General features: G+C 38.6%; 1 protein-coding gene across 3 annotated transcripts in view; it reads left to right on the forward strand.

Moving 5' to 3' along the window:
- The window catches only part of CC2D2A (coiled-coil and C2 domain containing 2A), a 136,389-nt gene that overhangs the window by 123,120 nt on the left and 362 nt on the right, over positions 1–12,907 (forward strand). For all 3 annotated transcript variants that reach the window (XM_025384650.1, XM_025384649.1, XM_025384651.1), the window contains 4 exons: positions 1,257–1,391; positions 7,793–7,915; positions 9,126–9,184; positions 11,233–11,410. In XM_025384650.1, the coding sequence (XP_025240435.1) occupies positions 1,257–1,391; positions 7,793–7,915; positions 9,126–9,184; positions 11,233–11,410 (495 nt within the window). The remainder of the gene's footprint in view (positions 1–1,256; positions 1,392–7,792; positions 7,916–9,125; positions 9,185–11,232; positions 11,411–12,907) is intronic.

Genomic DNA, 12,907 nt, shown 5'->3' on the forward strand with positions numbered 1-12,907 from the left:
CCTTAATGATGTGGTATTCTTCATGCTTTGCAATGAAGAGGATCCAAAGGAGTGTGTGTGGTAAGGTTAGAGATCTCTCCTTTCATGCCTAGTGCTTCTATAGGTATCTGCTGCTAGCCTGGCATGCAAAGAGGAACAAGCCAGATAAGGAGGAATGAAAAGAACATTAGCAGCTTTATTTTTATATTAACATCGTTATTTTTATTAGATTGGAGACTATTAGAATTTTTCCCTAGCCCACCACAAATATCCCTACATTTGGGATACAAATAGGTAAGTTTAGAAAATTCACATGGATTAGAGCAGTTTATCCAAAGAGGCCACAAGGCTCTAGGAATCCTTGGAAATTCGATAGCATGAGTTGCTGCAAGGCAGGTAATAAAGTAGTACCATATTCATATTCAAATTCATTCTCCATCATTATCTCCCAGATAGTCTGGTCCCAAGAAAAGAACACTGGGCTTGGAAGTCACGAGGCTGAAGTTCAAGATTCTGTGCCCATTCCTCATTAGCTGTGTGACACTAAGTAGGTCACTCAGCAACTCTGGGTTTTATAGGAAACTGGGATAATTTCTGCCCTGCCTTCCCCAGAAAACTGTTGTAAGCATCAAGTGAAATCATACACGGGGAATAAATGAATAAATTCTCATTGTAAAAATAGAATCTAACAATACATAAGTATTCTGTGTAAAAAGTAGAAGTCCCTTGTCGGAAGACCCAGAATACTTTAACAAGACTTCTACTTCCCCAACCCTCAATTCCACTCCCCTCCCCAGGTACAGTCATTCTTAACTGTTTGGTATATGTTCTTTAAAGTCTACTATGCATTTACATGGTTACAAATGTTTACTAAATGTAAGTTACTATAGTAGAAATAGAAATATTTCTATTCAGACATAATCAGCCTTCTATAGACTTAAATGGCAGTCTTACTGACTCTAAGAAGAAAACGCCAGTGACTGCTTATTTCCACTAATAATAGTTCTTCAGCTAATCTTAAGATATATTGGTTAAGATGATGACTATCATTTTTTGGTCATTGTACTAGTATCAGATGCAAGAATTTTGCAAAACTAAGCATTCGACTTTACTTTTAAATTCAAAATAACCTAGAACTTCAAAGTAGTTTTCACCATTAACCATGAAATTTCAGAAATTAGGGGTCCAAGTAAAATACTGAATTGTCTGTGCAAACTACTATTGGCCTTCATTGCATAAATAGTTGAAAACTAGTTTTAAGGGCCATTTTCTTTCAGGGTCCAACTGCCTATGTGCTAACTTGGGAGCAAGGTCATTATTTAATATGGAATCCCTGCAGTGGACATTTTTATGGACAATTTGATACATTCTGTCCCTTGAAAAATGTGGGCTGTTTAATAGGTCCTGATAATGTAAGTATTAACATTTCTTCTTAAATATGGTTAGCTGTTGTTTCTTTTAAATAACTGACCTATTGATTTAAATATTTTGTGTACCAAAATATTTATATAAATGAATATACACACACACACACACACACACACACACACACACGTTAAAGAAATGCAGTGTCAAACACTGGCGGAACTGTGCTAAATAAAACTTTTGGTTCAATTAGTCACCTGACCTGCCTGAGAAGCAGAATGACAAAGCAGAATAACAAAGGAATACAGGATTTAGATTCAGAGGACCTGAGTTTGTGTTGGGTCTGCCTTGGTTTTCTCATCCAAAACAGAGTTTACAATTTCTAACTCATAGTGTTTTAAGAACTGAGGCAAATTTGTCACCTGAGCAGATTGGGTTTCTCTGTCTCTCTCTTTCTTTTTTCAAGGGAGAGTCCCAAGTCTCACCTGACCTGCAATATCCCCAGGTAATTCTGGTTGCAGCCAGTTTTAAGGGCTGCGTGATTTTATTGTGAAGGGTATTAAATAAAGTAGCAATTAAAAATATAAGTTACAGAGCTGGGCGCTGTGGCTCATGCCTGTAATCCCAGCACTTTGGGAGGCCAAGGCGGGTGGATCACCTAAGGTCAGGAGTTCGAGACCAGCCTGATCAACATGGTGAAACCCCATCTCTACTGAAAATACAAAAATTAGCTGGGCATTGTGGTGTGCCACTGTAATCCCAGCTACTTGGGAGGCTGAGGCAGGAGAATTGCTTGAACCCGGGAGGCGGAGGTTGCAATGAGCTGAGATGGAGCCAGTGCATTCCATCCTGGGCAACAGAGCAAGACTCTGTCTCAAAGAAAAATGAGTTATGGGATCAGACTGCCTCAGTTTAAATTCCAATTTTATCATTTACTAATTGTGTGAGCTTGGGAAAGTCAATCTCTCACAGCGTCAGCTTCTTTGTTGGTAAAATGGAGGTAATAGTAAAGTCATTACTTTAGAAATGTAAAGTCATTACTTTATAGAGTAGTTGTGAGAAGTGAATGAGATAATTAATATTAAACACCTAACAGAGTAACAACTTTTTTTTTTTTTTTTTGAGACACACTGTCGCTCTGTCACCTAGGCTGGAGTCCAGTGGTGCCATCTCAGCTCACTGCAATCTCCACATCCTGCATTCAAGCGATTCTCCTGCCTCAGCCTCCCGAGTAGCTGGGACCACAGGCACGTGCCACCTTGCCTGGCTAATTTAGTGGAGATGAGGTCTCACCATGTTGACCAGGCTCATCTCGAACTCCTGGCCTCCTCAGCCTCCCAAAGTGCTGAGATTACAGGCATGAGTCACCGCACCCGGCAAATTATTGAATGATGGTTTTTATGTGCTTCTGTCTATAAAAACTGTTTGCAAATCCATCCCCAACATGCATATTTTTATGAATTATATATATTTTTGTATCAATATACCAAAAACTACTTTAAACATAGAAAGAAATAATTAGAAAATCTAATTTTTTCTTCCCATCCTCCTGGGGTATCCACCCTTCTCTGAAGACCATCAGTCTATTTTTTTTCTTTTTTTAGACAGAGTTTCGCTCTTGTTGCCCAGGCTGGAGTGCAACGGAGAGATCTCGGCTCACCGCAACCTCTGTCTCTCAGGTTCAAGCAATTCTCCTGCCTCAGTCTTCTGAGTAGCTGGGATTACTGGCATGCACCACCACACCCAGCTAATTTTGTATTTTCAATAGAGACGGGGTTTCTCCATGTTGGTCAGGCTAGTCTTGAGCTCCCGACCTCAGGTGATCTGCCTGTCTCAGCCTCCCAAAGTGCTGGGATTATAGGTGTGAGCCACCGTGCCCGGCCCCATCAGCCTATTTTTTTAAGCGTTACTGCTAAAATTAGAGATAATATATGCCAAGCACCCAGCAAAATATCTGTCTTTGATAAGTGTTCAGCAAATAGCAACTACAGCATTATTAATTACAAATGTAAAGAGCACTGTGGAACACTGTTCTCACGTTAATTATTATTTTTAATTAAATCCATTATCATAATCAAAAGCGATCTGCTAAGCCTCATCTACATTTAGGGGATCATTTTAAGGTCATTAGTAATCAAGCAGGGTTAATAGGCACTGAAAAAGCCTTCAAATAACTGTTATCTGTCAAAATTATTACCAGCTCTCAAAACAATTACTGTATGGTTGACTAATTCTCATAAAGCTAAGGTTTTGTGAGGAAGAAAGAACGTTCTTTTCTCCTCTTCTTTGAGATGGGTAATAGTAGCTTATGATGTTATGCATCCCCCATTGTAGCTCTTCTAAACCTGCTCTAAGCCTTGGCCACTCAGCACAGGACCTCCTCCTGGCTTTGTTGGCCTGGCACTCTAAAACCTCAATTGCCCTCTACTCCACCACACTTCTTTGGATGTCAGTCCTTCTCCTTTCATTCCTTTTCCAAGGAATAAGTCTCTTCCCTTTCCACTGTGCTTGTTTCCATTCCCATTCCACGCTCCACTGTTCCATCCAACTAGCTCCTCTATTTTTTCTCTCTCCTTCTCTATCTATTGATATGCTCAGGGGTCCAACAATTCTAAAACCAGGTTGGTTTTTTCCCAACCTGGCTATACACCCAAAACTGCATTGCCTTTCTTTCCTCGCCTCCCCAGGTTCTTCAAATACTAGTTATATCTCTTGCTTTCACTTTATAAGCACACTCAGACTTTAACCTACTATAATCTAGCTCTTCCTTCCTGACCATACTGCAGAAATTAAACTGAGAAGTACCATTGTCTTGCTAATGAATAAATAAATCCAATAGCTGCTTCTCATTTTCACTCCTCTCCTTTTCTGTCATTTAACATTAAAATCACTAACTTTCTTCACGAAAAAACACTTTCCCCCTCCGTAGTTTACTGATAAAGGATAGTTTGGTCTTCATTACTCTGCAGTTGTTTCTTTCACTGGCTTTTCTTCCCATCCCTTAAAAATAGAAGTTCCTAAAGACTCTGTATTTAGATTCTTCTAGGACCACACCTATTATTATTAATTGTGGCTCTATCTAGTTTATCCTGGTAGAGAAGTCATAATTCTGTAACCAGCCCCAGAACCTTTGTCTTGAATTTTCAACTGTTTGCTAGATACCCAGGTGCCTTATCAAAATCTCAAACACAGCACATGCAAAACTCAAATCATTTCCCCCAAAACCAGGTCCCTTCCTGGCTTCCTATTTCTATGGTTATCACTTATCCTGATTCAAACCCTAGAATTATTCTTGATTTTCCCTCTCCCTTACTTCATTCTACTTCAATCCTAAATATAGAGGCCAAATCTTATAGATGCCATCTCTGCTATTTCCCAGGTCATGCCATTATGGTTTTGCCCTACAATTCTATAAATGACTAACTAAATAGTATCCCCAATTGAGTTCACTTTTTGATACACTGATACCTGATTAAGCTTTCATCACTTTCTGGCTCAGAAAGTACTAGGGGAACTTCACTGCATACAGATTTAAGAGTAAACTTTACACCTTGGATTTCAAACCCCATGTATGCAGTGCAATTTCCCACTACTTTTCTGAACATTCCCTACTCTATAGCCAAATTGTAGTTCTTAAAGATCTTGTCTTAAGCCAATTTTCTGATTTGGATTCCAAGTCAAGGCCTCCTACCTTATTGGCTTCTACTTCTCTATGTCCTTTGCTACTTTTTCTATATTCTCCAAACTTGAAACATTAAAGATCCTCAAAGTTCATCAAACCTCTTTTCTATCTATACTTCCTCCCAGGAAACACCATATATATGCCGATGATTCCCAAGTTTATATCTCCAGCTCACCTAGCTCCCCAGAACTTCAGACTCAAATATCCAATCACCTGCTCAGCATCCTCATTTGGATGTCAGACAGATAACTCAAACTTAAGATGCCCAAACTTGAACTCCTGATTCCCCTTTGCAGTCTTTCCCATCTCAATAAATGTCAATTCCATCAGTCCAGTTATTTAGACCAAAATCCTTGGAGTCATCTTTGATTCCTCTCTCCTACATCCAAACCAAATCCTACTAGTTCTACCTTCACAGTACACCCAGAGTTCAACCACATCTCTCCACTTTTACTGCTAGCATGTTCGTTCAAATCACTGTAGCTCTTACCCAGATTATTCAAAATAAGCGTCCTAAGGTTTCACCATTTGACCCTCCTTCATTTGTCTAATCTCAAAACAGCAAAGAAAATTCCTGTTAAAATAAAAGGCAAATTATGTCACTCCTCTACCCAAATACTCCAGTGACTTCCTATCTCACTTAAGAGTCAAAGCTTAAATCTTCAAAATGGCCCACGGGGCCTCCATGATCTGATACCCACCCTACCCACCTCTCTCCCCCTTCATCTGATAATGTCATTTCTTACTTGCTGTCTCCAGCTTGCTCATTCTTTAAAACTACTTCATATTCCTTGCTATTCCTCAAACATAACAAAGCACACTTTACATTTGCTGTTTCCTAGGCATAAATGACCACTGCCCCCTTACTGGATATCGTCATAGATTTCTCCCTCACTTCTTGCATTTCTGATGAAAAGTCATTTTTCCAGATAGAACTTCCCTGCCTGCCTTAAAATGTTCCATTTTTGTTTCCTCCATAGCCCTTGCACAATTAACTATTGCCACAATAAAGACAGTAAAAACCTACCCCCAAACTAAATGGCTTCAAACATTTATTCTCAGGGATCTGAGTCAGCTGGGGAGGTTCTGCTAATTGAGGCTGGGCAACTCTGCTGCAAGTTGTGGTAGCAAGACAAGCTCTGCTTCTTACAGCAGATCTGTGAGTCAACTGAGAGAGCTCAGCTTCATGTGTGTTTATTCTGGGATGCAGTGCAGTGACAATGGCAGAGGCACAAAAGGACAAGCAGAAACACACAAAGCCTCTTAAGCGTAGACCCAGAAGCCATGCACTGACTTCTGTCCCAGTTCATTGGCCAAAAGTCAAGGAATGCAAAAGTATATTTCTTCTCTTTTAGTGGGAGGAACTGCAAAGTAACTTGAGAAAGGGTACGCATATAGAAAGGAGTGTAGAATTGGGGCTAATGATACAATTTACCACATCATGCAACATCTGATATCCCATGTGTTTACTTGGTTTTTGTTGTTGTTGTTGTTGCTTTAGACAAGATCTTGCTCTGTCATCCAGGCTGGAGTGCAGTGGTGTGACCACAGTTCACTGGAGACTTGAAATCTTGGGCTCAAGCAATCTTCCCACTTCATCCTCTCAAGCATCTAGAACTATAGGAATGCACCCCACCACACCTGGCTACTTCTTTAAAAAAAAAAAAAAAAAATTTTTTTTAGAGATGAGAGTCTCACTATGTTGTCCAAACTGGTCTTGAACCCCTGGCCTCAAGTGATCCTCCCACTTTGGCCTCCCAAACTGCTGGGATTATGAGTGTGAGCCTCAGTGCCTGCCTGTTTGCTTATTTGTTTGCTATCTTCTCTTACTAGATACTCCATGAGGGTAGAAAATCTATTTCATTCACTGCTTTATCCCCAGTAATTAGAACTAAGCCTCAACATAGTAGGTAGCTGATTAAATATACTGAATGGACAAATTCATGTACATAGCTTTTCAGTATGACTACTGTATGCCAGGAGCTATGCTAGGTGCTAAAGATACAATGGTAAATAAGGCACACAGTGAATGTCCTCAGGACAAAAGTCTAACAGCCTAGTGTAGACATGAATAGACAAGCAGTTATAAACAATGCTAACTAATAATAATTTTAAAATAGCTAACAATTATTGAGTATTTACTACATACCAGGCATTTTTCTAAGAGGTACAGATTAACTCACTGAATCAACTCACAACCTTATGAGGTAGATACTATTTATTAACCCAGTTACAGAGAAGGAAACTGAGGCATACAGAGTGACATAAATCATCCAAGGTCACACAATTAGTAAATGTTGGAGCCAAAATTAAAACGCAAGTGGTCTGGTTCCAGAACCAACATGCTACGCTGCCTCACCAAGACAAGGGCTATCTCAGAGACTGCAGTTGCTGTGGATGCAAAGAGATGAATGAACACTCATTCAATTAGGAGGCTGGGAAAAGAAGGGTCAGTTAAGGTTAGCCTAAGAAAGAAGTGGCCTTGATTTTTATAACAAAAAACAACCTCACTTTATCAAATCTATAGTCAACACTAAGGTCCACCCCCAACTTCAGATAAAAAATGTGAAAAAATGGCCAATGACAACTGTATGATGCCACTGATTGTAAAATGTACACAATTTTTGTAATCAAAAAATGACAAAAAGTGTGCGGCCTGTATGAACACTTGCTGTCTCTCTGCTGCCTCTGCCACACATACATCCATGCACACATGTGTATGTATATATGCTAACATATATGCTAATATAGTCTTGTATTTCTTAGATTTGGTTTAATATTCAACGATATGATTCTCCACTAAGGATAAATTTTGATGTCACCAAGCCCAAGCTATGGAAATCTTTCTTTTCAAGAAGCCTTCCATATCCTGGCCTTTCCAGTGTTCAGGTATAAATCTTTTATTAACAATTAAATGTAGACAAAGTAAAAGACAGGAAATCATTATACTGGCTTACAAGATATTTTTTACTCCTGGGTAGTCTAGAACAGTATTTGTTTATCAAACGCATCTGAGCTCAACTCACAACAAGAAATGGACATATATATGTACATATATGTGAAAGGACCAGTATATACATCTTACACATATGTGGAAGTTTTGATATAAAAAGTTTCATGACATATAAAAGTACCACAAAATGTATTCCATCTAAATTTTTTAAATGCTCATCTCAATTTACTAAATAGATTTCATGATTTTTAATGAAACATCAAGTTAAACTGCAGGGTGTGATCCACTAGGGGCTCATAAAATTAACTTACAGGGTCCTGACCAGTAGTAGATATGTAAGTAGTAAGCATAAGCAGTTTACTAAAACTTTTTTTCATTTGATAGATATATGTATGTGTGTACTAAGTTTGTAATACAATGCATTTTATACTCTGAATCTACCTTTCAGAAAACGCTTTGAAGAACATTACCCTAGAGAAATTCTCCCATATGTGTATAAGGTGATATATACAACATTTTTAATAGAAGCATTGCCTGAAATAGCAAAAGAGTTGGAATGACAGAAGAGAAAAATTATGTTACATGATGGAATATTTTACAGCAGTTAGAACAATCAGCATTAATGAATCTTAGTAAGCCCTCTAAAAATATGTTTGTTGCTGCCACTAAATATAAAGTTAAGGGAGAAAGCACAAGTTGCATGTTCATAATACAATTAGGTAAAGTTTAAAAAACATACAAAACAATAAAATGTTTAGGGGTACATATATCTGTAATAAAAACATAAACACATTGTATTAATGAAGACAGGAATTTTTATTCATAGCCAAATCCCTATCCCTCTCACCTATGAAAGTGCCTAGGTAATCAGTACTTGTTGAACGAAGGGGTGCTAAAACAAATTCAGGTCATGGTTACTTCTGTTAAGAGAGAAGAAAAATGAAACTGAGAAAGAACTACAGAGCACTATATTATGATGTTTTACTTATGGTGGTTCATGTGTCCATCAGCATGCATTATATTATTTTCTATACCTTGATGTCTGAGATTTCACTGATTTTTTGAAAGATTTTTAAAAGGATGGACAGCTGTTCAAATTAACTGTAGGTGATTTTTATACTTTCTGAACTATTTTCTCTTCTATAGCCTGAAGAGCTAATTTACCAGCGCTCAGACAAAGCAGCTGCAGCTGAGCTACAAGACAGGTAACGTAACATCCATAAATCCACATGTAATCTGTCACTAGGAGTATAATACCAAACTTTAAACCACTGTCAGCCTGAATGAACGTGAAACAATTTAGGCAACTTAACTTTAATTCATGTTTATAGATTCTAAACACAGATGTGATCTCTAAATCCCATGACTCAAAAGGAACCTTTAGCATCAGCATGCTGTGGAACCAACCAGAGTGGAAGACCAGTAATACATACTTCTACAGAGACTCCACTTTGAGTGAAACATGAGTTTAACATCATGTTATAGGTGTTGTTGAGGCACATCATAATCCTTAGCTTAAATATACCTCTTTGGTCCTATTGAACTGCAGCTAGTTTATGGACCTAACACATGGAGAAGATCAGTAAGAGCCTATGTGAGTCTCCATAATTCTCATAACCCTGTAAAATAGAAATTATACTCCTGGTTTCACAGTGTGAAAACTGAGGGTCAGAGAAGTCTACATATTTGTTTAAGTGTTAAAGGGGGCTTCTGAGCCCAGCCCAACCTTTCTGATTTCAAGGCATGTGTACTGTTTCTACTGTATTAAGCTGTGTGACCCCTCTTGAGGCATTATTACTAGAAAATATTGGTTTACTCTCATTTACTCTCAATTTCTCCATAATGCCTTATTCAAGATCCCCAACTAGAACAACTAATCTCCAAACATTTTGTTTTTTTCTGATAGCTTCAACATGCTATTGATTGGACCCAAGTCATTTATTTCTCCAATATTAAAATGCCTGACAATTCGTCCATACTTTCTTGTGCAGACCATCTTGAAACCCAAAACAAAGATGTGTTAAGTGCCAAAAAAGAAATGATCCCTATGACTACTGAACAACGAGAAGCTATCTAGGTCTCTAAACCCATGCAATTAGTTAGGGAATGTACAAGAGGCTTTGAATCCCAGCTCCTTTGCCTTAGTCAAATCACTTATCCTGCCTCAAACTGTCCTCTCATCTGTAAAATCAGGACAATATCCCTACCTCATAAGGTTATTAGTGAGATTAAATAAAAATCTACAAAGAGCACTTCGCGCAGTATCTAGTAAATAATGGCTCAATAAATAGTAGCTATTTTCCTTCATTCTATGCTTAAACTTCACACCCTATGAACCCAATACCTGTACTTATCACAAATAAAGTTTCCATGATGTTGGTATTTTAAAGGCAGTTTTAAGGCAATTTAGAAAAAAAATCCATCATCATGAATAGAATTCACTATTCATGATATGAATAAATCACAAGACACTAACAGCCCCACAAATACTTGAGGCTTTCAACATAAGCCCTACTTCTTATGCCTGTGTCTAATTCATCTGTCTGTATATATGCTACCAATGAGTATAGTTGTACAACATTTCAAAAAACATTTCATGGCCACGCGCAGTGGCTCACACCTGTAATCTCAACACTTTGGGAGGCCAAGGCTGGCAGATCGCTTGAGCCTAAGAATTTGAGACCAGCCTGGGCAACATAGCAAGACCTTGTCTCTACCAAAAAAGAAAAAAAATAGCCAGGCATAGTGGCATGCACCTTTGGTCCCAGCTACCAAGGAGGCTGAGGTGGGAGTATCACTTGAGCCCGAGAGTTGAGGCTGCAGTGAGCTGTGATTGTACCACTACACTCCAGCCTGGGCAAGAGAGCAAGATCCTGCCTTTAAAAAAAAATTAATATTAATAAACTTTTGCTGCATGTATTGAATTTTGCTATCCCCAAGTCATTCAGTACTCCCTCTTCTGTGCTTCTGTGTTACATTTCAAGTATCTGTTATAGCTCTTAGGATACACATACTTTCTATTTATAGGCCTATTTCCCATCTCAACTCATATACAACCCTTAAGGACAGGACTGCATGTTAATTCTGAATCTCCAGGGAGTAGCCATTAGACATTAATTATGCCTGGAGGATCACAACTCCATCAACAAAAATGTAGTTACACAATCATCTGAATCCCCACTACATACTACATACATTTTTTAACAAGGGAAAAGTGAGTCACCAAAAAATGGAGTTTATGTTTTGTGACCAGGATTGAAAAAATACTAAAAGAAAAAATCATGGACTGGAGGCCACGCCATCTGACTCGGTGGAATAGATACTGTACCTCTACTCTGCGTCACTTCTTGCCTCTGTTAGAAAAAAGTCAAGGAGAAGATGTAGAAGATGACCACAGAGCAGAACTGCTAAAGCAGCTGGGAGACTACAGGGTAAGTTACAAACGGATCCTAAACTGCCTGTGGATTTCCTTGTTTCAAATTGGAAATTAGCCAATAACAGGTTTCTGGAATCAAAAGACCCACATTGCTCCCAGAAGTACATATTTAAAGCAGCATAAACTAAAAACTGTGATTATAAGTTTTAAACCTCAATAATCACTAAATAGCAAAATACCACTATTTTTCATATAAGTATCCCATGAAAAATACCTTTTATGAAATACATTTACATATCAAATAAAATGAAAACATCTGGCTAAATCATGTTAGACTCAACTGTGCACAAGGATCAAAACACTCTAGAACAGTTTTTTTAAAGGATGTAAGGTTTTACACTGATTGCTTTTCATTGCTAAGAAAGGTGGTTATTAACAGACGATATACCCTCTCTACTGCCTGCTTGTAGTACTGTGTTCACATGCTATAGCTGGATAATAAAACCTAGAAAGCAGGCTTGTAACTAAGACTTAACAGTAAGCCTTATTAGCTAAACGGTGTAAAGGTCAAATTAGATCACTCACTGAGTAAAATTTATCCTTTAACTTATAAGGCAGGTTCTCAGTCAGGATATTTTCAGTTCAAGTGTCAGAAAACTCAAACAGTCTTGAGCAATAGAGAATTCACCAGCTTAAGTAAAGCTTAGAGGGTAGCTATCAGGGTTTTCCCATTCTCCTTCAAGTCCTCCCATTCTGCCCTCCTCCTCCGTATGATGGCATCATCCTAAGACTGGGTTTCCTCATGTTAGCAAATGCTGGAACACTTACAGAATTCACATCTGCGCACATACTACCCAAAGCAGGAGAACGTCATGTGCCATTATTCCTAACAAGTTTCCCGAGATCCCCTCTGAGACTCCCTTTGATCACTTGCCCATCCCTATGGATCAATCATTGTAGCCAAGGGGACGAAAATTATTGTCGGGCGCCATGGCTCACATCTGTAAACTCAGCACTTTGGGAGGCTGAGGTGGGCGGATCGCTTGAGCCCTGGAGTTCAAGATCAGCCTTGGCAGCATGGCAAAACCCCATTTCTACAAAAAATACAAAAAGTAGCCAGGCATGGTGGCACTTTCCTGCAGTCCCAGCTACTCAGGAGGCTAAAGTGGGGGGACCATCTGAGCCCAGCAGGAGGCCAAGGCTGCAGTGAGCCATGATCATGCCACTGCACTCTAGCATGGACGACAGTGAGACCTGTCTCAAAAAAAAAAAAAGAAAGAAAGAAAGAAAAAAGAAATGTATTTGTTAGTTTAACCTATGTTTCTGGAATTAGAATGGTTACTATGCGTACTAGGTACTTCCAAAAAGAGGGAACACTGATGGGGTGACTAACACCTATATGCTAGCAAGGAAAACAAAATGGGTATTAAGCAACTCTCCATTTTCTGTATTGCTAATAAATAGCTGAGTAGAAAAACACAAGCAAATAACTGAGATCCAGAAGACTTATTATATTAATGGCATACATTTACATAGGAAACAATGTATTAAA

The sequence above is a fragment of the Theropithecus gelada genome, chromosome 5, assembly GCF_003255815.1.
Source record: "Theropithecus gelada isolate Dixy chromosome 5, Tgel_1.0, whole genome shotgun sequence".
Classification (NCBI taxonomy): domain Eukaryota; kingdom Metazoa; phylum Chordata; class Mammalia; order Primates; family Cercopithecidae; genus Theropithecus; species Theropithecus gelada.